Source organism: Motacilla alba, chromosome Z (genome assembly GCF_015832195.1).
Source record: "Motacilla alba alba isolate MOTALB_02 chromosome Z, Motacilla_alba_V1.0_pri, whole genome shotgun sequence".
In the NCBI taxonomy this organism is placed as follows: domain Eukaryota; kingdom Metazoa; phylum Chordata; class Aves; order Passeriformes; family Motacillidae; genus Motacilla; species Motacilla alba.
The window spans coordinates 40,766,402-40,794,089 of record NC_052046.1 but is presented as its reverse complement, the minus strand read 5'-3'; the positions used below and the strand labels follow the sequence as shown (position 1 = coordinate 40,794,089).

General features: G+C 49.7%; 1 protein-coding gene and 1 long non-coding RNA gene across 3 annotated transcripts in view; both read left to right on the top strand.

Annotated features, from left to right (window-relative positions):
- The window catches only part of LOC119695902, a 46,873-nt gene extending 34,697 nt beyond the window's left edge, over positions 1-12,176 (top strand). For both annotated transcript variants that reach the window (XR_005255435.1, XR_005255436.1), the window contains one exon: positions 11,718-12,176. This is a non-coding gene — a long non-coding RNA (uncharacterized LOC119695902). The remainder of the gene's footprint in view (positions 1-11,717) is intronic.
- Positions 12,177-20,223: 8,047 nt separating this feature from the next.
- FOXE1 (forkhead box E1) lies at positions 20,224-21,511 on the top strand. Its single transcript, XM_038124965.1, has one exon. The coding sequence runs from the start codon at positions 20,241-20,243 to the stop codon at positions 21,105-21,107; it is 867 nt and encodes a 288-aa protein (XP_037980893.1). The 5' UTR covers positions 20,224-20,240; the 3' UTR covers positions 21,108-21,511.
- The last annotated feature ends 6,177 nt before the right edge of the window (positions 21,512-27,688 follow it).

Here is a 27,688-nt window from a genome sequence, read left to right as displayed (position 1 = left end):
GGTGATACAACAATGGAGGAGAACAGGCATCTGAAGAACTCGCCAGGGAGGCTCACAACATGCCCTCTTGCAGCAGAGTCTGTCCTAGCCCAGTGCCTTGCTAGGGTGTCTGGAGCACCCAGCAGCTGGCATCTCTTGCTTGCAACAACACTGACAAAAATAAAATGTTGGGACTGTTGATGTTACGCTAGCTTCATTCTCAGGGATATTAAACTGAAAACTCTTTACGGCTCCCTGTCCCACAAGAGACAAAGGAAGTGGACAACAGAGAGACAGGACACAATAAGTAAAAAGTCCTCTCCCGAAGTGTAGTAACTCCAAGTTCTCCTCACCTGTTTCCCCAGAGTCCTCGGGGCTGGATGCTGTCTTATCCCAGGCTGCTGCTCTGGCTCGTCACTGCAGATTTGCTGCCAGTTTCTTTTTGTTGGCTCTCCCAGCACAGTGGCACACACATACAGAGTAATCCTTGCTGCTACAAAATGCGTATCAAACAGATGGTTTCCCTTTTTCAGATTTTTAAATTTAGGGAGTTTGCACCCACGGCATATTTAGGGGTGATGACCCACCTACAGTACATTAGCTGTCTTTCACTTTTGTCTGGTATCACAAGCACAAGCTGCCTTCCGCTCCCCAGGATTTCTCCCCTCACAACCAAAATGCATCAGAAATTATGATGACAAGCTAAATACACTGCATGTGTTTGAGGCCTGCTCACAAGCTCCTTTCTCTTCTCTCCAGCAAATGTCATCTGTGCTTTCGGGCCTCTCTCTTTCTAGAGCCCAGAGAGCCTTTGCCAACCATCCTTATGTAAATGGAAAATTTATGCATACACCCCCATGCATGTGCAGTCATCCCTTCTGCTTGCTGATATACTCTCTGTCAGACATCTCAGTTGTTCCAGTCAAGGCCTCTGTTTCCAAATGCAAACTTTTCTGGACAAATTTTGAGGCCTCTTGTGCTTGTCTATTAAATCCCGGGCTAACAAAGTGGAGCTTGGCACCAATCTTGTGCCATTCTCCTAAGTGCCATAAGCCCACTGATTTTAGGACCTCCCTCTCAAATGGAACTCCCATTACCATTCACCCTTAGGACAGCAGCATAGGGACTGTGTCCATGCACTGCAACCCAATCTCCTTTCAAACAAAACTGTTTCAGCATTAAAGAAACTGTAAGCCATATCTAGGTTTCAGTACTGCACTTTTCATCTCATCCCCTGACATAATGGTCAAAGTGGGCTAACTCTGTTAAGAAGATTCTATTTGATATTTCTTCCATCACAATGCATGGCATTTTACTCACATAAACTGAGCCAAGCAAGTGCTCTCTGAGCTTATCCCCCACAGCATACTCCTCAGAGGGGTGTGGATTCCCCATCCTTTGAAGAGAAACTGCAGGAACCACAGATAGTGCAGTGCAGTGAAGGTGGCCAGGAGATCACATATGAAGACCTACAACAACCCCAACGACATATGTACGGCCCCAGAAGTGCTGAAACATCTTGACTCTGTAAGAGACCCTGGGCTGGAGGAAGCAACACTAAGTTTAATCTCCTTTCCACTTGGCTCCCATCTGAAATCTGTAGCAGCCATGCAGAAATCAGGGAAATATGACTAACACTACCTTACACCCATGAGTGATCCTGGTTTCTCATCAGTCCTGCCCAAACTTCAGCTAAAGGCGCAATGTAAACAGGAGGATGATAATTACAGCAGCCAAATGGCTTTGCCAGTCCACTTAATCTCATTTTAGGTGCCTAATGAGTATCCCTTGAATATCTGTGATCTGCTTGTCACATGGATTAAAAAGCAAGCAACTGATTAAAAAAAAAAAAAAAAGAAAGAAACAACTCTATGGAAAGTTCTTTTTCTGACTATTCCTGACACACATCCAGCAGACATCTGTTCTTGGTGCATTGCTCTGAAGTAAAGTAGCCAAAGATCTAGGTAGGAGAAGATGCTGTTTCTTGTGAAGTTTACAGCTGATGGAAGCACAAGTGGACTGGTACCTACGCAAACATACTGTGTTGTGCCACACTTCCCACACATGAAGGATGCACTACTGTCAGCAATTTTTGGAGAGTGGGGACTCACTGAAATGCATAAGAAGGATTCAGTTAAACCACTTCAGCCCACAGGCGAGCCATGGGAGTGGGTGTTCCTCTCTGAGCAGCTCTAAATTGCCATGGATGGGCTCTTCATTACAGATAGACCAGCCCACTTGTTACAACAGTACAGTGGTGGTGGGATTATGATCAGAAACTGCATACCTCCACACTTAGAAGGAATTGGCAATTAAAGAGTTTTTAAAGAACAATTTTTAGAACACCCCACCTGTGAAATAGTGCACCCATCCCACCCTGCTTCTCCTGAACTCTCTTCTCTCTGTGAACACTGATTTTCAGCATGCAAATATCTAGGGAGGGCAAGTTTCTGACTGTGCATGGCAGCAAGTGATCCCAGACTATTTATTTCACTTCACCTGGACCAAAAGGAAACCTTCCTCTTCCTTTCAGAGAGTTGTGGGTTTTTTTCACTAATTAAAAAAAGAAGGAAAAAAAAATAGAAAACTGCTCAGGGTCAGTTTCAAACTGGAAGCTTGTCGCGAAACAAGAAACCAAAGGAATTCCTTTGGAAAGTGTCAAAATGTGTTGTTTCCATTTTCAGGAACTTTTATTCCTCTCTTTTCAATTAAAACTGTTTGTCAGTTTGGATCAAATTCAAGACATAATTTAGTTTGCCACCAATGCATACCTTTACAGTCTGAAGTGTGCATCTAGAAACTCCAGCAGCGGTGTGGACCCTGCTTGTCTGGCATCATGGTGCTCCTGCGTGCAGCGAGGGGGCTGGTTTTGAGTACCACTATATGTGGAGCTAAATGGACCAGTTTCAGCTGTGGTACAGGATTATGAAACCCACCTGCTTCAGCTAGAGCATACCTCTCAAAAAGAGGCAGTCTGAATCCTAAGGCTACATAATTAAATGACTGATAAAGCTACATAATTAAATTACTGATGAACTAGTAACCAAGGTCCATAGTCTGAGTGCTTGCTGACAGACTTCTGTTTCAAAAATGTAAGAAATCCCTAAGTAAACAGTGCAGAGCTGTTATCAGATTTGGAGATGTGTAACTTTGAAATTTAGGAGGCATTGTTTTGCTTGTGTGCAAAGGCTGTAACAAGTCACTTAAGCCTCAAGTACCAGACCCAAATCTGGGTAGCACTTACCAGCAAAGTGAAGATCCCACCAACACTGGCATTTGTTTGACATGGTAACTTCCCTCCAAATATTCCAGGCTACGGATCCCTCACCCATCTCACAAGACAGGAATGTGAGGACACCAGAAGCATGCACCATGCCTGCCCAGTGGTTCCTGGGCAGGGACTGCACAGGAGCCCAGCCAGGTCCCAGGGCTGTCTCTGACACTCATTTTTTGTGGTGGCTGGTATCCAGGGCTTGCACTCACTCTGGGCACATGAAATTAAAAACCTCTGTCTCCAGGATCCTTTATGAAGTCTGTTGAGCTGCAAGCATGGATTCCAATAGCTGGGCATCCCCTATGTGCATTATTTCCCTTGTGGTCACGGACCTGGAAAGATGCTCTGTTCCAGTGAAGATTGTTTAATATGAACACCAGACTCATTAGTAGGATTTTCTCCATTCCCAGACCAAGAAAAAAAAAAAAAAGGGAAATAATCTGTTTTCCTTTGATTCTTTGATGGCAGAATCACAGGCATACTATGAGCAACCTCCAACAACCTCCAGTGAGTATTGCTGGAATTAAAAAAGAGGATGAGTGGAAAGGACATGACAATCAGTAGCTTTTTGAAAGAAAACGGGGGAAGGAACAACCCCTCTTTCCCTGCTAAGGCCTTGTTTCACTAAATTCGGTATATTCAACTCCTGTATAGATATATTGACAATACTGATGATGCTTGTGATTAATTATTAATACAACCCTTAAGAGGCTGAGCTGTGAGATGAGACACACTATCCAGAGTACAAACACAGAACATAAATGTGGGGCAAGCACAGAGCACAAGGAGCTGGAAAGACAGGAGCAAGATAGCTTTGGTAAGTCTAAATAATTGTCTGCTGGTTTTCACAGGTACTTCAGAAAGGAAAGCTTTAAAGAGAAAAGTAGGGAGAAATTTAAAGGAGAAGATTGAGAAACACAGTGATAACCTGTGAATAAAGCATTGAGAAAGGGAAATTATGTTTAACCAGTGGAATTGATGGAGATATTGAATATGTTTGTTTCTTCTTATCAAATGCAACTCCTAACAGGAAACCTTATTTCAGGTTAATGCAGTCAGACATTTTAAGAGTCAGTACAGGAAAACTACATTCACAGTTGTGGGCATGTCTGTGGGAAGATCCTGCAAGGTTGGCTGGTTGCTTTTAAGGGGTAGGACTTTAATTTTATACCTTGCAAAAATCACGAAGTTGATTGAAGCCAAAATTCACAGATGGGAGGGAAAGAGACAGCATTCTGCTCTTGGGGGAGGATTATTCTGTCACACAGGACACAATAGAGATCTCTTCTTTACTACTTTAACAAGTTTTGCTTCATGCTGGCATTCCTGCTTCAGAAAAGCACTGTCATGGGAAACGGATTCTGCCTGGAGACCAGACATTGTTCAGGATATCCCTTCCACCTCCGCGTGCTATTCAGCATTAACACAGCCGTAAGCAAAGCCCTGAGACTATTGAAATTTCTTTCTTCATCTCCCCCTTTCTCTTTGACAAATGTGTGACAAGGATGCAATTGTTTGAAAGCCCAGTGATGGAGAAAACAGAGAGTGGAGCCTTCAGACGTGCCTCAGTGATTTAGAAGCCTTCCCCCAAGACTTGTGAAAAAGGTCACGGGAGGTCCTCCATAGGGTTCAGCTTCCCAGCAGGGCTCTAGATGCCAATGTAAAGGCACTTAAATTCCTTTAACAGCTGACCCCTTTGTGGATGTTCCCACCTAGGATTATCCTGGCTCTAGGGCTGAAGAATAGCCCTTAGCCAACTAATGGATCACAGGCCCTTCCCTTTGAATATCTGCAGTTTGTGTTGGGTAATCGCCCATCCAGCCAGCAGGAAGTTGTTCCTTCATTTAAATTACAAAAGCTTTTGAACGTTGAAGATAAGAGTTCTTCTGATGAATCATGGGCAGGGCTGGTTTGGGAAATATTGTTTCATGCTACCCAGAAGTTACTCAGCAGCTTGCTGGTAATGTAGCCTGAACACAGGGGATGAAGCTCAGGCGTTGATCTGTGAGTACATTCCCCTGCCAAAGCCCAGCCCAGCCCCAGACCAGGCATTTTCCCCTGAAGCTGCTGGAGCACGTGGTGCCTGTGGGACACTTGGTGTGAGCAGACACCTGGACTCAGCTTCTGCTGGGCAATGGAGAACTCCAGAAACATGTCTGCAGTGGAAATTTCACGGACACCAACCTTCTCCCCAGGGTACTCCCGCTCTGCCTCCCAAAGGGAGAGCACTCTGCCTCCTAAACACAGCATTCCTAAACCCCATGCACTGGGCCCCCCATGCCAACTCCTTCTCTGCCCACGGACAACTCTTTCCCACCTTCCCCCCCTTTACAGAGCAATTCCTGCTCCTCCAGGCTGCATGTTGCCCTCTTAGTGGGAGGGCATAAGGAGGTGGTGTCAGACCCTTCCATTAAGACTAAGCTATTTAAAGATCAGTGGGCCAGAAAGAGGGACCAAGGGTCAGCATCACTGCTCAGAGGAGTATTTACATATTTCATGCACTGGTGGTTTCATTTACAGAACTCCAGAAGTCCTTTGAGCAAGCCAGGCACAATGGATCTCTTCTGGCAGGGGCAGCTGTGGCTGCCAGGTGACCCCCCCCCCCCACCCCGCCCCATGCTATTTTGGCTATGACTGAAGGTCCTGCCGGAAAGAGGCAGGAGCTCCTCCAGGCCCACAGCAGCACACAGTACAGTCCATGGTGGGGTCCCAGCCACCCACAAGGCCAGAAGCCCTGGCAGCTCAGGTGTCCTCCTGTCCTTGTTCCTGCAGGTGTGGAGGGAGACGCCTGTGGGCTGCAGCGGCCAGGCACCCCAGTGAACTTGCTCTGAGCACTGGGAGCAGGTGCTCTTTCCCACCTCAGCCCCAGGATTTCAAATAGTGGTAATGTGCTTTCCGTCTGCCCAAGAGCTGCCCTGCACCATAATACAGGGTATAGCTGCCTGGGAGAAGTGACGTGCCTACAAGCTTCGTGTGCTTCCATCATTGGACCAAGAGAGTTATTTGAGCAGCAGACATATATCCCAAGTCCTTCCATAAACTTCTGCACCAAACCTTCTACTCTGACTCAGAAGAAAACCAGAAAGAAATGTCTGCCTTTCTGTGGCCTCTTTCCCTAAGTGACCTCTCCTGAAAGCCCTCTAGGCTTCCAAAACAAACGAAGGGGGAAAAAAAAATCAAAGAAAAGGAATATGATGAAAACCAAAAAAACAGAGAAGAACCTCAGGCACCATTTAGGAAAGTACTGTGTCTTCCTCCGGCACTGTGCCATCTTGGGCTTAATGCCTAGAAGGCTGGGAAAGGTTCTGGGAGAAAAGTCTGCTGTGCGGGAACGTTTTAAGGGCCTGAGTGGTAATGAGTCAGTGGTGAGGTTTGGATGCAGATGTCTCCTACCTAGTACCTGCCCAATGTACCGGACCCGTCTAGGGGAAAGACAAGGGAAGCCATTATCACTGCTTCACAGAAAGGAAACAGGAGCTGAACAGAAGGAATATGTGGTCAGGATAATGCCAGGGATTGGCTGAGGATTTTGAGTGAAAACTTACAGGATTCAGGCTCTTTGGGACATAAGATGCAGGAGATGGAAAACTGTTCATCGTAATCCCACAGCCATTGCTGCTCTGTTGACTTGCAAGGGAGGGAAGATAGGGTGAAAAGGGAAGGTGATGCCTTGCTTTTAATGCCATGCTTTTGTTGCAGAACATTTTCTTAATAGTAAAGAAATGAGGGCAGTGCAAAAGAACAATGATCTGCCCTGGAAGACCTGTCTGAGGCCTCTGGGGGCCATCCTGTTCTACTGCTTCAGCCTCTCTGCGGTTGAGCCCCAACCCTATCAGGCTTTGCTCTGCTCATCAGTAAGAGTCAGCCTCCGCTCCTCTTTGGCAGTGCTTCGCGTGCCTGAGGCCACAGATGTAAGGGGGCAGCTCAGTCCAGCTGCTCCTGTCACCAGCAGGTTCCAGGGCCACCTGTGCTGGTTGGTACTCCAAATTCACCGAGTCTCAGTCGGGTCAAGTTGGAAGTCACACTGGGTCACATGGTCCAACCTCACTGCTCAAGGGCCAGGGTCATCCCAGAGCACATGGCCACGTGCAACAACTTTTGTCTGTATTTCAAGGAAGGGAGAACCACACTGTTTCTTCTATCTACCCATGACAGAAATGGCACTCCCTGAGTCTGCTGTGGATTTTCTGTGATGCCCTTAGAGCTTCCTTCCTTCTTTCCCTTCCTACCTCCTTCTGCAAGTTTACCTGCCTCCAGGTCTTTGTAGTGTTAACGGACTACAGGTGGGCTCACAAAAATCATGAGCCAACAGTGCAACCTTCTATCTCCAGGGTCTCTAAACTATTAACTGGTCTTTTGCCTTGGTTTAGCTTCCCAGACAGGAGCTGGGCAGCTGAGAGATCTCATATGGCTACATCAAACAGGAGTACAAAGAAGCTCTGAGCTTTAGGGTCCCAGCATATTTAATGCTGGACTAGTTCCTTAGTCTCTGCTTCATGCAACAGGACAAGCTATCTGCTGGGTTAGCCACAGGAAAAGCTGGGTGCTGCCAGGAATGTGCCCATAAGGGAAGATGATCCCCAGTCATCGCACAGGGGTCTGGCAGCCCCTCCAGATAAGAAGAAAAAAAACCCCAAAACAGCAGCTGCCAGGAAAGATATTGCTGTGTAGCTGCATGAGGCCAAATGCCTTCACCTAGTGCACACAGCTCCTGCCCCTAAAAGGAGGTTGAGCAATAACCTGGAAGGAATTTGGTCAGAAGTTAAGTCCCAGTTACCAAATACAGGTTGCATGGGGCCAGCGTGTGGGCGCAAACCCTCTTTACGCTCCGTTTGCCCCCGTTCTGGCGCTGACCCTGCCATGAGCTCATTGGAAAACAGCTTTGTGCACAGCAGCCGCATGAGATATGAGATACCCACACCCAGCCCTGGCCCTGGAGACTCGTGCAGTGCTGAAACACCCCTCACTTGGCAGAGAGGTGAGGCAGCACCCTCTGACTGCTGTGCAAGCTGTGTGACACCTGGTGCTAGAGGAAGGCTTGGAACCAGGAAAACAACTGTGGTCTGTCTCTGAAGCAGCAATGTGAGGAGAGGCTGAGCTCTGTGAAGGAAGCAGTTGGGATGAGCATCATATGTGGACTGAGTTTTATGTTGGATTTGCCAGATGGCCTTAGAACAGCAACATCATCTAGCGTGGCTTTCCTGGCCACAGTTACACCCTCTTTGCCCACGGGGTGTTGTAGGAAAGGGCACACAGCAGCGCACACCTCCTGACGCCACACTGATAAGAGCACTGGTGCCTCCAGAGCTAGGTCAGCATCTACACTGACTGTGTGCCAAGCAGCTGGGTGTAAGAGGGAGAGGAAAGAACCCTCAAGCCCCAGAGTGTTGAAGAAAAAACCCGTTTCCCCATAACCACTGCCCAGCTCGCTCTGTAGGGGCAGAGGACCTTGGTGTCGCAGAAAGTGGCAGAATGTACTGGGAGACCAGTCCAAGCCTGCCAACAGTGCCCTCACCTGGGGTCCTTTGCTCTTGGGGGATGCTGCTTCCACCCCAGCCATGCAGCATGCAAGGCCACTGCTCCAGTCCGGGTTCTAACACCAGAAAGCATTTCCCATGACCCCCAACCTCGGAGCCAGGGGTCATGGCACTGCCGGAGCTGCCACAACCCACCCTGTTTTTCAGGCTGTATCAGACCGAGGGTTTCGGGTTGCGCCGGGAGGACATTCCTCCGGCACCACATTCCTTGCAGGGCTAATCCTCGGGAGAATGCGCCGGCATGCACAGCAGCCCCAGGCTGCGCCAGCCCCGCCGGAGGCACAGCTGAGCCTGCAGTGGCTCCAGCCCCACCAGGCCCTGGGTGGGCTTGCAGCTCCAGCAAGCCCTGTCCCGTTTGCTGCGTCCAGAGACCCTTATGCAGCTCAGACCTGCCCGCAGTGAAATCTAAAGAGCAGCGAGACACAAGCTGTTGCTGCCGAAGCCGCGCCACAGGGACTCCAGCAGTTTCACTGCCTGCCAGGCATAAGCGCCCAAAGGTCTGGCGGGTCTCAGCTGGTCTGACCATAAACGTCAGCAGGTTTTCTCCCACCCTGGCTTGTAGAACAGGACCTCCATCTACTGAAAGGCTGCCACATTTCTGCCAATGTTCTGGGCATTTCAGAAATATCTTCCTTTAAAACTTAGTCTTTATCCTCATCTAAGTGCACCTCTCCTGCAAGTGTCACACTTCTGCTAACGAGTGGGAGAGGCTGGGATGGAAAAGTGTCCTCCGTGACTCCCTGATGCTTTAGCTTTTTGCTGAAACCACACCAACGTTTTTATTTTACAAGGTAAAATGTTTTAAATAATAATGGAAAAACTACTTTCTCTAATCCACGCTCTGGTGGTGTGCTCTCTTGAGCTACTGGTCTGCAATCTGGTGGATGTGTCTGCAAAGAAAGCAAGCTAAAGTAGTTAAAATACTTGTGAAAGGATGCAGAGGAAAATTGTTTCTGTCTACTGTACCTTCCAGAAATCCAACCTTCCTTTCCTGGGCCCAGATATTTAGGCTAGGCTTGTGCTTTCACCCCAACTACTCTACTGTCGTTGCTAGAGAAATCTGGTTGAAAATTACCTTAAAACTTTGTCAAAATTCCAGTGCTTCTCTGTTTGGACTTGGCCAGGGTAATCCTGGCTAAAAAATGCAGAAAATATTTCAAAGTCCAACTTTAAAAGGATGGCCATTGCTTTATTTGTGTTTAATTAAAAATAATGATGAAATAATAGTAATTGTTTTCCAGACCCATGGTAATTAGCAACTTACAGGTCCCATGGGAAAGAGCCTCAGTTTCTGCAACTAGTGTGCTTGAATATTGACTTGCTCTAGACATTGCTAAGGTTTTGAGTTCAGCAATTTGTTGGGAGGGGGTTTCCAACTTTGACTTCATAGCAGTTTAATTGTCGTGCTCCAAACCACAGAGTTTTACTACAGCCTCCATTTCTCATTGTTTTACCTGAACCTCTCATCTTGCTGTGCAAATCCTGTGCCAGAATGAGTCATTCCTGCAGGATTAGCTCTGATTTTTCAACTCCTCTCTCAGAGTTGCCCAGACTAGTTCTGAGGAGAAAAAACTGACACGCCCCATTCAGGATGTGTAAGATGTGAATGAAATAAATTACCTTCAGTGCTCAGCTATTTGCACTGAACCAGCAAGACCCACCCCATCCCTCCACCAGAGCTGAGCCCTCAGCATGGCACTGTGTTGCTGACAGCACCGGGCTGGCAGCTCCAGCCAAAGGGACGCACCAATGCCTCCCTTCTTTGGGTTATTCCCCCTCTCTGCTGGGGTCCACGCAGGGGTGTTGGTTTGCTCCACACCCCAGGGGGGTGTCCCCTGAATGACCTGCAAGGGCCCCAGGAAAGAATGGCAGCACCGGCACCATGTGCTGCCCATGGGGTGCACTGCCCTGGTTCTTCTCTCTGAGCATCAGGGAGGCTGCACTGAGCCAGCTGTGATCTCTCATGCCTTTGGGGTGGAGGTGCCTTCCAGTACCTTTTCTTTCTGCTGACTGCAGAGGTCAGGCCTGTACCTCCTGTGTTTAGCACCTTGTCCAGACCAGAGAGTCTTCTGCTCACTTACTGGAAGCAGATTTTAGCCTGTCCGTGCCCTCGGACCTTTTCTTGTGTTCACATCTAAATAAACACTTCTTACAGGAAGAAACGGTATTTTAAAAAAATTATTTTCGCATTTAAATTTCTACCTCTCCCATGTTCTCTGTTTTTAAAAGTAATGCAGACACTCTCTGTTGTGGTTTAACCCCAGCCTGCAACGGAGTCCCCCGCAGCTGCTCACTCACTCCCCCCGGTGGGACAGGGGCGAGAACTGGAAGAGCAAAACCAAGAAAACTGAGATAGAGACTGTTTAATAGGTAAAGCAAAAGCCACACACACAAGCAAAGCAAAACAAGGAATTCATTCACCGTTTCCCACGGGCAGGCAGGTGTTCAGCCACCTCTAGGATAGCAGGGCGCCATCACGCCTCACGGTGACTGGGGCAGACAAACGCCATCGCTCTGAACCTCCCCCCCGCCTCCTCCTTCTTCCCTCAGCTTTTTAGGCTGAGCGTGACACCATATGCTGTGCGATATCCCTTGGGTCAGCTGGGATCAGATATCCAGGCTACATCCCCTCCCAGCTCCGTGTGCACCCCCAGCCCCCTCTCCGGCTCGGTGGTTGAGAAGCAGCAAAGGCTTGGGCTCTGTGTAAGCCCGGCTCAGCAGCAACAAAAACATTCCCGTGTTACCAACACTTATTTCAGCACAAATCCAAAACACAGCCCCATACGAGCCACCATTGAAGAAATTAACTCGATCCCGGCCAAAACCAAGCCACTCTCACATAGCAAATACTGCATTGTCTCGCAGCTGAGTAAAGGGAAGGGAATCTCAAAAGCCTCAAAATGCTGCCACTCTGCTTCCCTTTCCAGGTCCGAAACATGAAGTGATCCTGGAAGTGATTGTTAAATCACTTGGAAGATCCGTTTTCTGATAATGGTCCAGCACGGTCGGCAAACCTGTGATTTGCATATGAATACCCAAACTGCATAAGCAAAATTGTCAGAGCCAGCCGGAAGAAAGAAAACCTAAGCACCTGGCATTCTGAGAAATCCTTTGCTTGTGTTCTCAGATCACTTTTCTGTGTCATTGATAGGACTTGAGCTGATTTGACAGAAACTCCTGTAAATGGTGTTTTTACCACACGAACAGAGAACTGCAGAAATTACAAAGTTTCTTCTCCAACAAAAACTTAAAGCATGGTTATACCCCAAATTAGATCACCTTGTTCAGGGCCATGACCAAGTAAAATTTTAAAACGTCCGACAGACAGAGATCCCGCCATTTCTTTGTGCAACCTCTCCCGTGGCACAGGCTTATCAAGAGAAATACGGACTGGTCACAGAACAAGTAAGACTAGACTGTCCAAAATCAGAAGGAGATTTCTGAAACTTTTTGCTGTCCCCGGAAATACATGCAGTGCACTGCCTATTTTTATTAGCAGCACAAAACTTAAAACCACTTATTTTTCTCCGGATTACCACGACCACTTTTGGTTAGAGGTATTGCCGCAGGCAGACGCTGGGCAGATGCTTATCTAGTATAAATCTCCACAGATCTGTTAACTACAGCAGGATGCCAGCTATCCACTGCCTTTTCAGTCTTGTTAAAAAAAACCCAACCAACAAACAAACAAACAAAAAAAAACCCAAACAAAAAACTCCACAAAACAAAACAAAAAACCCTTGAATGTGAGAAATAACCCATTTTCTCATCTGGGGAGAGAAATTTTTGTTACAGGCTCAAGCAAAACTCCAGCAGATTTCGGAAGGTACTTGTAAATAGGGCATTACTTGGTAATTACCATGGTGATTGCTAAAGGGTCAGAGAGTGGCAATGAGAACAAAGGGGCCTCGGGAAAAAAAAACAACAGGGGCTCTTTGTAAAAGTATTCAGATTTTGTCTGCCAGAGCCAATAAGCTCGAACTATCCCCACTTTACACTTTGTTTTTTTCAGATAAAAACTATTTACATCCCCCAGGCATGGAATTACAGCCGGGTAGCACTAAGTGCTACCGATCCTCCATTAGCATCAACACCCGACAGCTGAATGCATCCGTGGCAGCAGCGGGACTCACAGCTCACCACACTGCCAGGCTGGTTTAACATCCAGCGGTGCACTGTGCCTGGCTGGGGCACCCGCACGCACTCAATGCTGCATTTCTTTTGCCTTTTTAAGTACAATTTTTCTTTCCTCGATCAGTGCTTGACGCACACTCCCTAGTCTGGGCAACCACCTGGCTGCGCCCAAGGCCAGGAAAAAGCCCCGAGAGGCTACTCAGCTTTAGCTGGGAGCTGTTTCCAAGCTGGGGGGCTTGCCTCCAGCCGCAGGGCCACGCCGTGGCTGCGCCTTTGTCTCTGCCTGCAGTCCCTGCTGCAGGCTCTGACCCGAAGTCTTTGCTCCCCAGCTCTGCCTCTGACCTGTTTTGTCGCTAAGGGCTTCCCCAGAAAACCCCGAAGATGAGTCACAAACTTGGCACACAAAAGGGCTGGGTGCCTGAACCTACCTACTGAAACAGCTTATTTTTGTTATCAAGTAGAGTCACGCAAAGCATGCTAAAAGCTGCCGTTTCCAGGGAAGGGCAACAAGTGTTTTGTTTATTAATGCTCAGTAATACAGCTTATTGAGTGATTTACCTAGGTTTAAAGAAAAAAATGAAGAACAAAAAGGCATCTTTTCATTGTCTATGTAGAACAGTCCTAGAAAGCTGTGACATGATTTTACATGGGGTTTTTTGCTTGTACCAAAGTAATACTGAGTATTTGATTACAGACCAAGACCCAGAGGAGACAAAACTTAGGTGAGCTTTTTTCCGTCTACCCGTTCAAGATTCTTTTCACAAAACAAACCTCCCAACTAGTGTTCCAGCAAAGCCTCTTCATATTCTTCCAGCTCCACCCTCAACCCTTCCTCTCCACATTCCTTGCTTTTCCACGGCACTTCTGCTTCTCTTTCCCCTCTTTCATGTGCTCCCAGTCTTACCCCACTGCTCCCATCTACTAGCTCCCAACGCCTTTGCTGCCCTTTTAACTCCCTCCTTGGCTGATGCACCGTCTGTGACCACAAGCAAGTGCTCTGCAAGAACCACAGTGCAGAGCTTGTCTTGGGATGGGGAATTCGTTAGTAGATTTCAGGGCATTGCCACTGCAATTTGTTAGAGTTTTAAATATCCATATTTGGGTAAAACGACATGGAGAACACTGCCAACAAAGAACACCAAGAAATTTCTCTCACCTGCACTGGGAAATTTACCTCTTAACTCTACAGTTTGGCCAAAATTATCTGCCCCCTCTCCATCCCATGTAAGTGTGAGTTAGAAAAAGTCAGTGTCCAGGACAACGTGGTTCTGTCTGCAACAAAGGAAAAAAAAAGAAGAAAAGAAATAGTACTTCTTTCCACATAGCTTATTGAAGTAAAGCAGGATATTTGCTAATAGATTTTGTTCGCCATATGACAATTAATGAAATAATTATACTTAAATAATTATTTCCCAGCTTTCAAAGCAAACAATTCCCTCTAGACTGCTGTATTCTATCATTTTCTATCAAGCATCAGGTTTCACTAGTAGCTGTGAAGAGGGCTGAATTACTACTCTGGCAAATAGTAATTTGTCTTTAAAACATTTGTCATCAGGTAACACTTCCTGTGCACAAGCCTCACGGTCTTTCTGACCCTGTGGGCCCTCAGCAGGAGCTTCTGTCAGATGCCAGTGACACCTGTTGGGAGCCAGCGGAGCAGACCGGTCCCAGCAGGGTACCTGGGAAATACTGACTAGGAGATGTTCACTCTGCCAGAGATTCAGCCTCTTAAAACTGTTGAATGACTGCCCAAATAGGGCATTTGATAGGCAAAATAGAACTTATTTCCATGCCAACGGTGTCTGCCGGCTATTCAAAGATACCCATCCGGATGATTTTCATGAGGTGCTGAAATTCACAGGCTTCAGGGGAGCAAGAGCCATGCAAACTTCCTAACACCTGCACACCAAAACAAAACAAAAAAACAAAACAAAACAAAACAAACAAAAACCCCAAACCAAAAAAAAACACCAACCAAAAAAACCAAACCACCCAAAAAGCACAGCAAGTGATTTTTAGCTTATAGAAGAGCCTGACTCTGCTTTGCATGTTTCCAAAAAAGCCAGCTCCTCCTTTTTGAAGCATTTGAGAGACCTGCACTACTCCCAGTGATATCTTGGTGATGCAAAGGCAAGAATGGGCAGTTTATTCTCTTGAAACCAACTCGAAATTCTCCTTCAGCAGGAGAGCTAATGAATGTGTCACGGCCCATCCAGCTCAGGCTGCATCCACACCGCTTCCACCAAGAAGGTGCCTGCTCCTTGCTGCCCACATCACATGTGGTGTTTTCTATTGCTTCCTTTTGTGGCTCCATGTCTCAGCTAAACGAGGCTCTTGCTGCCAGTGTGCACAGCAAGTTTCCATGTTTAACTGTTCAGGAGTGCTGGCACAGACCTCAGTTTGCCTGACAGGCTGTGCTCCTCAGGAAACCCAGTACGGGAGCATAACTCACTTGCTGCAAGAGTCACTCCTGGCCAGTGTCCAGCCCCATGCACAGCATTTCCCGGAGTTTCTACAGCCGGGCCCCAGCTGGGACCGCACACAGGGCACTGCTGCCCCAGGGCACCACTTCCATCTCTCCTTTGCTGGGCTTCCCAAGCTTTCCAGCAGTCCCTTGCTCTGGTTTGTGGTGAGGGGCCTTGCCTTTCAGGTTGGGGTCCTTAAGTCCCTCTAGGTTGGGGCCTTGCCTCTTCCTGTGTCATCTGCTCCCTCTAGCTAAGCGCTACCATCACCCCAGAGCACCAATCCTGCACATCTCCCATGCTGTATGGCCAACAGCAGTGTCCTGAGGGAATGCTCACAGGTGGTGTTCTGCTCTGAGAGAGCCTGCCCTGCCCACCTGCACCTGCCCCTGTTGCACCTCACCTGCTGCAAGTCCTGTTTCCCCCCAAGAGCCAGGGGAGCTGCTGGGCTGTCAGGCAAGCATGCTCGGTGCCCTGCCTAGGTGGAACCATGCTGGATGGAGGCTAAGGCTGCCCATGGCTCTTGCCCCAATTTCTGGCCTGAAACATGGCCTATTTTAAAGCCACCATGATGTTTTGTTTTTTTCTACAGAAGAATGACCACAACAGCTAACTGAAGTCTCCCACACGATCCTGGCTATATCCATGTGATTCTCTCGGCAAGCACTTCTTTCCCCTCTGCAGCCACAAGTTCCCATAGAAAACTCCACAAAGGGATGAGAAGCTGCAGTAATTTGGAAAAACAGGACTGATACTAAACAACCAGGCCACTGATGGAGAGTGAAACTGCCCCCACTAGACAAGGCAAGTGAACAGCTGGTGAAAATATGGAGTATCCTTGTAGAATGTTGTTTTCCAGCCTCTCTTCTGCCACGTGGTCATACTTCATGTCCAGCTGCACATCAGTTCTCCCTGAGAGGTCTCACCTTGGTCGCCACACCACAATCTAGCCACAAAGTGTTTCCAAAATCCATGCAATCACGTCCCTGTTCTTGTCTCCCATGAACTCCCGTTAGGTGCAAAATAAGCTCAGTCACAATGGATACTTCTTTATGGAATATGCTCTGAAAGTGCATGAATGATGTCATGCCATCACCTGTCTTATTCCAAAAGGCTCAGGCTTACCATCCCCTCTCAGATCTTAACTACAAACTGCAGGTAGGGCTAAGCACCTTGTCACAAAGTATCATGAGGCGTCTGGCCGTGATGCTCTCCACACTTCTAACTGCAAGGTCCTGGCACCAAACACACAGCCAATAGAACCCCCAAACTTGCCATTCCATGACAGGAACAGCTGAGCTTGGGGTGGTGGCTGTGCAATGGGCATGTGCTCTCACTTCATTTGCATTCAGCCAGTATGATCTGGGATTTTAATTTTGCCAGACCCTTAACCTGGAGCACATTAAGTACAGCCCTGTAGTTCCTGGGACACAGAGGCAAAACTTTTCCTCACCTCAGAGATGAATTCTGACATAAAAACAAAACTATCAATGTGCTACACATGAAGGGGCTGTCCACACATTTAGTGTCCACTTCCCTTTGTTTGGTTGAAGTGGAAGAAGCAGTTCAGGTCACAGGACTGAGGAAGAGCAGGGTGTCCCCATAGTCGACTCCTGAGAGAGCTTAGTGGTGTGGTTTGTAACAGGGCAACTGTGTGGGGAGTAAACTGGATTTTTTTCCATGGGTGGAAATTGCTCTTGGAGATCCAAGCAGATGGGATTTTGGTAGGAGTAATTCTTCTCTAGCAGCTACCAGGAGCTACAAGCTCCATTCTTGAGAGGCTAAGGCAGAGTGCCCTTGTGCAGAGTACAACTCCGCAGTGCAGTGGTCTCACAATCAAAGAGTGCTTTGCCCAGTTGAAGGCTGCAGACCTTAGTGTCGGCAGGATCTGAGAAATTTAGACAGAAAAAATGATAACTCTACACTTTGTCCCAGAGACCAAAAGAAAGTTTAAGTGATGGGTTTTATATGGGTAATATTATGTAGATATTATACATTTTCGATTGTATTATGAACTCCATTATGGACAGGTTTAATCAATGTGTGGTGTTTTCCATCTTACTTTTGTCCCTCCTGCAGTATGATGGAATCAAAAGACAAAACAATGCATCACAAACACAAGCACCAAGTGTTCTGCTCCAGCAACAGGCATCACTTGACTTACAGATGGAGGAGATCTGCAGTCTAAGATCCAAGAGGGTTAATTGGAGTTTCATGTTCTCCGTAGTTCTTTCCCCATGGGAACTGGTACTCAAAAGAGACACCAATGCTCAACACAAGACATACTCCTGCTCCCAAAGTAGAGACTTAAAAGTGTTTTTAAAAAGGTTTACGATAATGTCAGATTGAAAGTAGTCTCCAGGGCACCGTGTTATACAAGTAACACTTCATTCCCAAATATTGGCACCACAATTTAAGCTGTGTGATGTGGAAAGGAGAAGGGACAAGAGCCAGCACATGCTGTTTGGGTATCCATTTCAGTCTGCTTTGGGCTCTGCCAAGGAAAGTGCTTACTTGGGAAAGGATTTTCAACACCAGCAGGGAGGGCAAAAGCAGCTGTTCAGCACACTATCCGTCCTCAGCACACACCTCTTTCATTCCCCATCCTCTACAAGTGCAAAGCGAAGCACGATCTGACTTTGCCCTCTGGAGGCATGGAATTGGCATGGCACAGAGAGACACAGTCCCAGAGGTGACTGAACTACAGCACTGCCTTTTGGAGCATCTGATGGGAAAATCTATTCCCAGCTGCAGCTTCCCACAAGCCAGAAGGCAGAGCATTACTGATGAGGCAGCTTCACACTGAAGGAGATGGGTTTTGGTTTGCACAGGGTAATACTACTCTCGCCTGCTGTGCACTTCAAGAACTTGGGTGTTGGTACAGAATGGTTGATTTTTTTCTCTCTTGACACAAACTCTGCAGCATGTGATTTGAAATTCTGCCCAGTGTTTGCATCCAGCTACTGGACATGCTACACCCACAAGTGGGTCCACAGCAAGTGCCACTTCATGGTTTGTTCTGCTAGCTCCATAGGACTTTTTGCTATCTCCCAGATTATTGGGAAGCCGCAGAGATAGGCAGGTGGCCGGTGACTCCTGGGCCCCTTATTTAGCTGGAAAGTAGGGCTGGGGTTTATTTGCTGCATGGAAATGGATCCTCTCTCTTTCTCTCTCTCTTTCTCTCTCTCACACACACACACTGACACACACACACACACACTGACACACACACACACACATACCACACCACACACCAGAGTTTTCTCCAAGCAGACAAACAGCTCAACAACTCTGTTGGACGCATCCAAGCAAGCTGCATTTCACTAGGATAAACAGCTCTTACCTCCCCTTTCTCCTTTAAAAATAATTTGTGTAATGCCCAAGAGGGCTTTGGAAAAGCATCTCCTACAAAGAGAGATCCAGCAGTGCACTCGTGACTCGAGTTCTGGAAGAACTGGCAGGAGACACCAAGACATGGGCAGGATCAGGTGTACAGCCATGCACAGCACCTGCACACCTGTGTATATCCACCTCTCTGCACACGCATCTGCCTACATCTGTTTCTTGCCTACATGCTCACATGCAAGCCTCAGGTCCAACCACATACCTGTGTGTGCTGGCATTTTTTTGTACACACACTCGCCTGTCACCAACTTGACACAAACTTGACACAAACTTGACTTGTGGCATACCCACAAACTCTCACTCACATCCTCATCCTCACAGCAGTGGCCTTGCACACCCATGTACCCGTGCATGTGCACCCTGCCATGCACACAGGTGCCTGTGCACACCTGCACACTTTCCATCTCACCTTTAGGATGTCCTGCCATCGCCTTTATATTCTGGCTTGCAAGGAACATGATGCAAGCAGGTGAGGAGGCTGCGCTGTCCCCAGGCCGTGGGCATGTGTCACAGAGGTTCAAATCCTGGGCACGCATTCCTCACCAGTTGGCACACTCCGCTGGCGTCTGACCCTCAGCCTCAAATATCTGAGCAAACGTGAGGGAGCTGGTAGGTATGTCCCAGCATTAGCCTGTGGAAAGCCTGGCATCCTTCCTGGTTGGATCGTGGACCTGTGGGGTCCTGTGGCATAAGGATCAGGGACAAGCAGGTCAGCTCAAGTGTCAACCAGGCGCACGGGAGCCCTGTGCCAAATCGCTGCTAGGTACCAGCTAGGAGGGCCCTAACCTCAGTGCACTATGCATAGCACTCGGCAAGCAAACCGCGTAGCCTAAGCCCGCACTTACTATCTCTCCCCACGCAGACCTGTCACCGGGTCTTTTTTCCAGCCTAATTTGTTTCGACAGCTTGATTTCCGCAAAGAAGCGTTCGGCTCTCTGGGTAAATTTGTCCGGGGCCCACTGTCCGGCGCGGACCGGCAGCATCCCCTCCGACAGCGGCGGCCGCCCATCGCTGCCACCTCTCCCCGCCGCCGCCAGCACAACCGGCCCCGACGGCGGCGAGCCCTGCGGGGAGGCGCGTTATATGCCCGTGCCCGCACAGCCGCACCGGGATCCCGGAGACGAGCGTCGCTCGGGGCCCGTCAGTCCTCCGGAGCTGTGCGCTCCCGACGGCGGCAGCTCCGCGGCGCCCCGACGGCGCTGGGGACGGGGACCAGCGGAGAGGGGCGGGAGAGGGGTGCCGAGCAGGGCGCTGCTCCTACCCGCGGCGGCAGCGGCGGCACGCCCGGCCCTGCCCGCGCCTCCCGGGCGGCGGGGCGTAGCAGGGGGAGTGCCGGCCGCCCGGGCGCGGAGCCGCCGGACACCGCCGCATAAAAGCCGCGGTTGTGCCGCGCTGCGCTACCTCGGCTCGGCTCGGCTCGGTGCGGGGCGGAGCCGCTCCGACGGCCACATGACAGCCGAGAGCCGGCTGCCGCCGGGCCCCCCGCCGCCGCCCCCGCCGCTGAAGGCGGACGCGGTGCCGCCGGGAGAGGAGGCGGCGGCGGCGGCGGCGGGGGCGCGGGGCGGGCGGCGCCGCCGCAAGCGTCCGGCGGAGCGGGGCAAGCCGCCCTACAGCTACATCGCCCTCATCGCCATGGCCATCGGGCAGGCGCCCGAGCGGCGACTGACGCTCGGCGGCATCTACCGCTTCATCACCGAGCGCTTCCCCTTCTACCGCGACAGCCCCCGCAAGTGGCAGAACAGCATCCGCCACAACCTCACCCTCAATGACTGCTTTGTCAAGGTGCCACGGGAGCCTGGTCGCCCCGGCAAGGGAAACTACTGGACGCTGGACCCTCACGCCCGCGACATGTTCGAGAGCGGGTCCTTCCTCCGCCGCAGAAAACGTTTCAAGCGCAGCGACCTCTCCACCTACCCGGCCTTCCTCGCCGAGCGCCCCGCCGCTCCGTGCCGCCTCCTCCTGCCGCCCCCCGCCGACCTGCCCCCGGCACCCGCCGCCACCTCCTGCGCCTTCGCCACCGCCTTCCCCGCGCAGGACTGCGCCTCCGCCGCTCTGCCCCACGCCTACGCCCCGCTGCCCACCGCTCCCGGGCCCTACGCGCCCGGGGGCCAGGGGCCGCTGTATGCGCCGTCGGGGCGCATCGTGCTGCCCGCCTCTTCGCCCGGGCCCCCTGCGCTCTACGGCCGCCGCTCCCCCGCGCCCTACCCGCCGCTGGCACACGCCTACGGCGCCGGAGGGCAGCTGAGTGCCGCCGAGCCCGCAGCGCGGCACGGCGCCTACCCTGGAGGCCCCGACAGGTTTGTCCCGGCGCTCTGACCTATCCTGGAGAGGCCCGACAGAGCGGACCGGAGCCCGGGAGACGGCGGAGTGCGGGGGTCGCCCGGCACGGCTGCTCCCGGCGCTGCCCGGGAAGATGCTGAAGAACCTTGGGCTGCTCCTACGCATTCTGCCCTCTGCCCAGGCTTCCTGGCAAGGAGTGTCGCAGTCAGCCCTGGGGACCTGGGGTGTCCTGTCCAGCCCTGTCCACTCTCGCAGAAAAGTCCTAGGGACGCCCAAGTGCTTGGATGGGGCAAGCAGTCTCTTCTTCTTCTGCAACCTTTCCTGGAGCAGGTGCTCAAAGCTTCCTGCCAGGCTCCCAGCCTCCTGGCACACCCAACCGGGCCCCTTCTGGTCTACGCAGGAAGATTTCACATCTTAAAGTCTCCCTGTTGTTGATGATTTTTTTTTTTTAAGAGAATTAAATGTCTGTTGGTGAGGTGAAGGAGGGAGGCAGGAGGAATCATTCCCTGGCCTTGTGCAGCCAAAGCTGTAAAAGCAGAATGCGTGGCACCGATGCGGTGGCATGTCCCTGATGGCTATTGCTTTAGCCCCAGGCTTTACACCAGCGGTGTGGCCAAGGCTGGAGAAGGTTTGGATGCCAGGGCTGCAGAAAAACACATCAAGCCACATCCTTCGAGGTGTTGTGCTCTGTGCTGCAGGGGTGGGAACAGTGGTGGGATTAGAACTACAAAGATTTCTACCATGAGCATGCCCAACCCCTGGAAGAGGGACACAGGGAGGCTGTGGGACCTGTGCCCTTGGAGGCCTTTCCAACTTGATTGTACGGAGCCTGATCTGCCTCTGAAGTCGTAGCCAACATTGAATCTGGACTTGTTTTGAGTGGAGACCTGATCCTGAGGTCTGCTGAGGTACTTACAGCCTAAATTACTTTGATCCCAAGATCAGCCTAGCTCTGTCTGTAGCCTAGAGAAATTGGCATATATAGGAGAAAACTTTTGTTTCTGGAACACAAGAGGCAGGATACCTGAAAAGGTGCCTTTTCATCTTCAGTTGCTCCACTTTCAAGCTTTCCGAGGATGGAAAAGAGTCTGGAGAAAGATATGGAGAGGGAACAACTAATAGGATTGTCTGTGAGACAAAAGCTTGAAACTAGATCTGTGGGGAAACTCAAGCATACCCCTCCCAACAGATCCCACCACCCTGAGAAGGGGTCTGGAGCAGTAGTGGGTACCCAGGGCTCTGCTTGGGAATGTGGGTGTAGCGGGAGTTGACACAGTCCTGCTCCCTGGTCTTATACAGCTTCTTTTTCCCCTGGAGGTGGGGAACTTGTGTATCCAGGGCCAGGAGGAGGTTGGTGAGAAGATCCTGCAGTGTGGTGGGGGCTTATACGGGGAGAGGAAACAAGAAAGTGCAGCCAGTACCTCAGCAGGAGCTTTGGAAGAGCAGACAGGGTGCACATACATCAGGGTCTCCCTTACCAGAGTAGGGTATAGATCATAGTATAACTCAGGTTGGAAAAGATCTTGGGAAATTTCTGTTCCAACCTGGTACCCAAATCAGGGTCAGCTATGGCTCAGTCCTATGTAGCTGAGTTTTCATCACCTCCAAGGATGGAGACAGCACAGTCTCTTTGGGTAACCTGGCTGTCCTTGCAGGGGAGAAGTTTCTCCTTGTACTCTCCATTTAGCACTTCTCTAGTCTCATTTCATGTTTACTCTCTCTTGTCCTACCGCTGTGCTTTGCTGCAAAGAGTTTTCGATCCCATGAAGATACCTGTATCTTCTGCTCTGCATTTTTCAGGTGAGGTCCTCAGCAGGATGAAATTTGTGTAGAGGCAGCTGTCTTGCTTTCTGTGGGTGCTGCGGTCCACGTAGCCAGGTGGGACATGAGAGAACAAATGGAGTGGAGCAGGAAGGTGGTTGGGTGTCCTCACAGCACAGTTTGGTGTGGAGAAGAGTAAAGCCCTCTGCAGTAGGTGGGCCGGAGAAGTTGTACGTCTGCCTTCCGCGGGGCTGTGAGGTAGGAGATGAGTTTTGGATTCAAGGGTTCAGAGTGCCAGGGATGGCATGTGGTGAGGCAGCATCTGGGCTGGGAGGCTGAGAGTGACCTGACAGCAGGTGTCCTCCCTGTGTCCGTGTGTGTAGACCTGTCTGTGGCACTGCAGGAAGCTGTTGTCCGTACACGGAGCTGGGGAGGCTGCTCCATGTACGGAGCCAGTGGGGGGCGAGCACAGACAGCAAGTGTAAGCACCACTCAACTCTTTGGTGTGCTGACGTCAGTCAGATTTTTCTCTTCCTATCCTTTCTGAAAAGGTACGTTGTATCTTCCTTGTTCTTCCTAATCCTGGCACATCCAGAAGCTGCTACCATCCTGGAGAGAGCCGTCTCAGCCAGGAGCAGGTCTCCCCAGCAGCTGTGCTAACACCTCTCCCAACTCTCCCTTCACCATCTGGAAGAGGATCTGTACACCTAGCTGTGCCAGCTCCTAGTAGCTCCTTTCGATAGCTGCTGCTTTCATTGCCTGCAAAGACTGGACTGTGTCACTTTGACAGCAAGCCATGCCAACCTCTTGCTCATTTGAGGGTAGCTGGGAGAAGAGCTGTCCTGCCTTTTAATACCTTTCTTTCCTTCCTGTAGAAGCAGTTATCGATGTGGACCAGATAATTTTCATAGAATCATAGCAGTGCTGGGTTGGAAGGGACTCATCAGGATCATCAAGCCCAGCTCCTGTACCTGTGCAGGGTGGCCCCTGAATCATACTCTGTGCCTGAGAGTATAGTCCAAATGCTTCCTAATCTCTGCCAGGCTTGGTGCTTCCTCCCTGGAGAGCCTGTTCCAGTGCTCAGCCACTGTCCGGGGTGATATCCAACCTAAACCTCCCTCCATGCCTCCATGAATCATTCACTAGAGTGAAGAGCTTAGATGTCTTCTGGCCCTTGTTCCTCTCATTTTGTTCTCTGCTTCAGGCATCATGCCAATTTAGAGTTCAGTCTAAAAAAAGGTCACCAATGATGATACAGGTTTTGAGAAAGATGCTTCTGAACTCACATAGCATCTGTAGGCAGTTCAGAGAGCAAATCTTAGTGTCTGAAGGACAAGCCTGACAGATCTTGGTGACTTAGAAAGCACAGATTGGGTAGGTTCAGTTGTGTGTTGTTTGCAGAGAAGGTCTAGATGCTTGTTCCTGTTTCTCTCCAGATCTTTTATACCTACAAACTAGGGAAAATGGGCATATCTAGATGGTAAGTTTTTTTGCAGCAGCTACAGTGATAAGCTTGCTGCATTAAGAACCTGAGCCATGGTCAAAAACTGCTTAAACTTTGTTCACAAACAGCCAGAAACTCTGGTCAGAACTGTGAAGAGCTACTGGGACCATTCCAGGGTCTCTGTATCTGTGTGGGGTCTATGGTTCGAGCTTTTTTAGGCAAAACCAGATGAAGCTGCACCTGCCCTTTGCTAGTGCTGGCAGTGCTCCACCCTCCCATTTGTAGCAGGCCTGGAGACTAGAAATCCCTTCCCACCAGCACTGCTGTGGTTTTGTGGCTATTCCAACCTCTCTGAGCTGTCGTGTCGGCTCAGGTGCCCAGGGTGTGCTGAACACTGTGGGTCTGTCCAGGCTGTGCCTTGTGGCGCTGACGTGTGCTGCCCCTGTGCCCACGTGTGACATGGGACTGCCTGACCACTGATAGAAAGAGATATGCTTGTCTTGTCCTTGGGGAGCCACGAGGTTGGGTCTTTCTGTGAGGATATGGGGATATGCCAAGGGGATATGTTGGACAACTGGATCTCAGTGTATGCTTGTGCCATGGGGATATGTTAAACATGTGGATCTCAATGTGTTTTCATTTGGCATGTTGCTTTCAATTCTCAGGCACCACCAAGAATAAGAAAAAAAATTGATTTCTGTAAGTTTTATTGTAAATATCTAAGAGCCTTCCTTTTAGCAAAGTTAGTCTAAATTTCAAACTACTCTCTTGATTTCGGTCAGAAGAGTCCCATAAATCTGGATTGTAAACGTGTAGGTAACTTTTAAATATGAGCACTGATAGAAGAGAGAGGGGCCTTGAAAATGCTCATTCCTCAAAGGACAGAGCCTCTCAGTTCCTCTTCTGCCCAAGTTCTGGTGTAGTCAGGCCCTGAGCAGACTTCGAGAAAGAAGTGGACTGTACAGCCTAGGAGAACATTATATTCTGTATTGGAGATTTTTTTTTTGTATTTACTCTTCTACTTCACTTGAAATGGAAATAAATCTTTGCATTGTTTGCAATGAAGTGTCTCTGAGTTTACTCTTTCAAGCCTTCCCTGTACTCCTGAGAGTGGGAGACACACAGAACGTGCATGACATGTGCTGCTCATTGCTTTTTACCCTGTTTTACCTTGGCTTTTTTTGGTCTGCTGGGTTGCTGAAGACATCAGAGTGAAGGAGGAGGGATGTGTCAGCAGGGCCAGGCCACAGGTGGTGTATCAAACTTCCACAACCCCTTGAGTCACCAGTTTGCTCTGAGGGTCTCCTGTCAGATCATAAGCATGCCCCAGATATCAATGCATGAAGCTCCATCCCAGCCACGTGCCTCTGCTAGAAAAAGGGACAGGCAGGGAAGGCTACTACCTGTGAGAGGAACAGGAGCTCAGAGATGGCCAAGGGGGTTGTGGCTGGCATTAATTACTCTCTGATGCTCCAGCATGGAGCTGGGCCAGCTAGAGGAGATGTTACTGCTGGAAACACTATGTTGCCTGTCCTGTGGCAGCAGTACCAGAAATGCTTGGTCTTGCCTCCTGCACCCCAGGCCAGTTAGTTTTTTTGGCTGCAGAGGTGGAGTTCCCACAGCCGCAGGCTGACACTGTGCTCACCTTATGCAACGGCAACATCTGTGGGAGCAATTCATCAAGCAGCAACCATAGCTAATGGGAGGTGCAACAGGCCTTCAGGGGCAGCTCCACACCTCAGGATGATGAACTGGCTTGCAATGGGTAAGATGATGGCAGATGTTGTCCACTGAGAGGGTGGTGACTGGCTTTCTGAGGCGTTTGGGGGATAGTGAATTCTGCAGCTGTTGCCCTGTCAGCAGCCCAAGCTGCCTGGAGGGCGATGAATGAGATGGGAACAGGTAGTTTGATCTGCCAAGTTACCAAAGAGCAGATAGGAAAGTCTTCTTCAATAGCTTTGGGACTCCCCAGTATGATTTATCTGCCTTTGAAAGTGACAAGAAGTGGATAAAATCTGTGAGAAAGAGTAGGCAGGGGAGGCTCCTGCCTTTTGGCCAGGAGGGAGTACCTTGGAGGGAGTCCAGAGCTTTGTGAGTTGTAACTGGAGAGCAGTCTGTGTAGCTGGAGTTGGACTCTAGCTGTATCCATTACCTGGAGCTGCTATGTCAGTGACCAGAGAGACCATCCCACTCACGTGGGACCTGGAAGTGAACTAATTTGTGCACAGGAAGGCTGATGGGGGTCTGACTTTACAGAGTCTGGTGTACGAGAACATAGTGGCCTATGCTGGCACAAAGAACAGCTTTACACACTTGTCTTGGTGTAATCCTGAAGCCCTGATTTGCTGGAAGCCCTCTCTAGACAGCAGAGCTGATTTCTTAACTCAGTCCAGTTGAAATTATGTCTTCTCATGTTCAGGGTCAAGAAGTCAAGGTGAGAGATGGTGGCATGTGCTGTACCTGGGAGCTGGTTTATTTTTGGGAGTTACTTTTGGATGTGGTGCAGTCATCCAACCCCTCTTTGTGTGGGCAAACTTAGGGGGAGGGAAGCCCAGCTCAGGACTGTCAGGCTGAACTCTCACCACTTCTGCAGTGTTGGAACACAGGATGCAGCTGGCCATCGTGAAGTACTCTGGCCACACTGCTTGGGCTGAGAGGAAAAGAGGCTGTATCCTAGCCTCCTCTGATGGCAGGAAGTTAATAGGGCTATTGTACGCTCTGGCTGAAAATGGCCGTGGAGAGGAGGCAGGAATATTAACTGTGGGCTGACGCAGAAGATCTTACTGAGTTCACTGCTATCCCTTCTCCAATGCCAGGGAGCTAAGATTCATTAGCTATTTAAGGATTTGGAAAGCTGTTGTCTGGTTGTGAGCTATGCAAAGAGATCCTCATCGATTAAGGAACAGCTTTTCACATTTTTTGTTCAGTGTCAGCACCAGAGCTCTTGGTCTGATTGCTGAGACACAGCTTGCTTGGTGCATGAACCACTCTGAGTCAATTATCCCTCTGGCTGGCTCTTGCAAGGACACCATCTGCATCTCATGTTGACCTCTTCCACTTGGGAAAAGGTGCTCATGAATTCAGGCTGTCAGATTCTGGGGTTAACAAACTATGTCCGAGGCCTTGTATCACTTCTACAGCCATATGTTTTCACACATAGCCTGTCATCAGGCTCACTGGTGTGCTGGCCTAGAACTGGCCAATTAAATAGTGGCTCCCTAGCCACTCTTCCTGTGTTCTCAGGTTTATGGCTGCAAGAATAGAGGGGGAGCAAGACTTACAGGGTATCAGCATTGTGATGTCTTCAACGGGCAGACCATGATGTTCTCAGAGAAGGTTTCCTTCCCTTCATAAGGAGGAGCATACTGATGGCGATGATTTCTTCCCTCTCCATCTTTGGGTACACTTGAGT

What these genes read in the sequence shown, in the direction of transcription:
- FOXE1 (XM_038124965.1), top strand. Translation starts at nt 20,241, where the DNA reads ATGACAGCCGAGAGCCGGCTGCCGCCGGGCCCCCCGCCGCCGCCCCCG.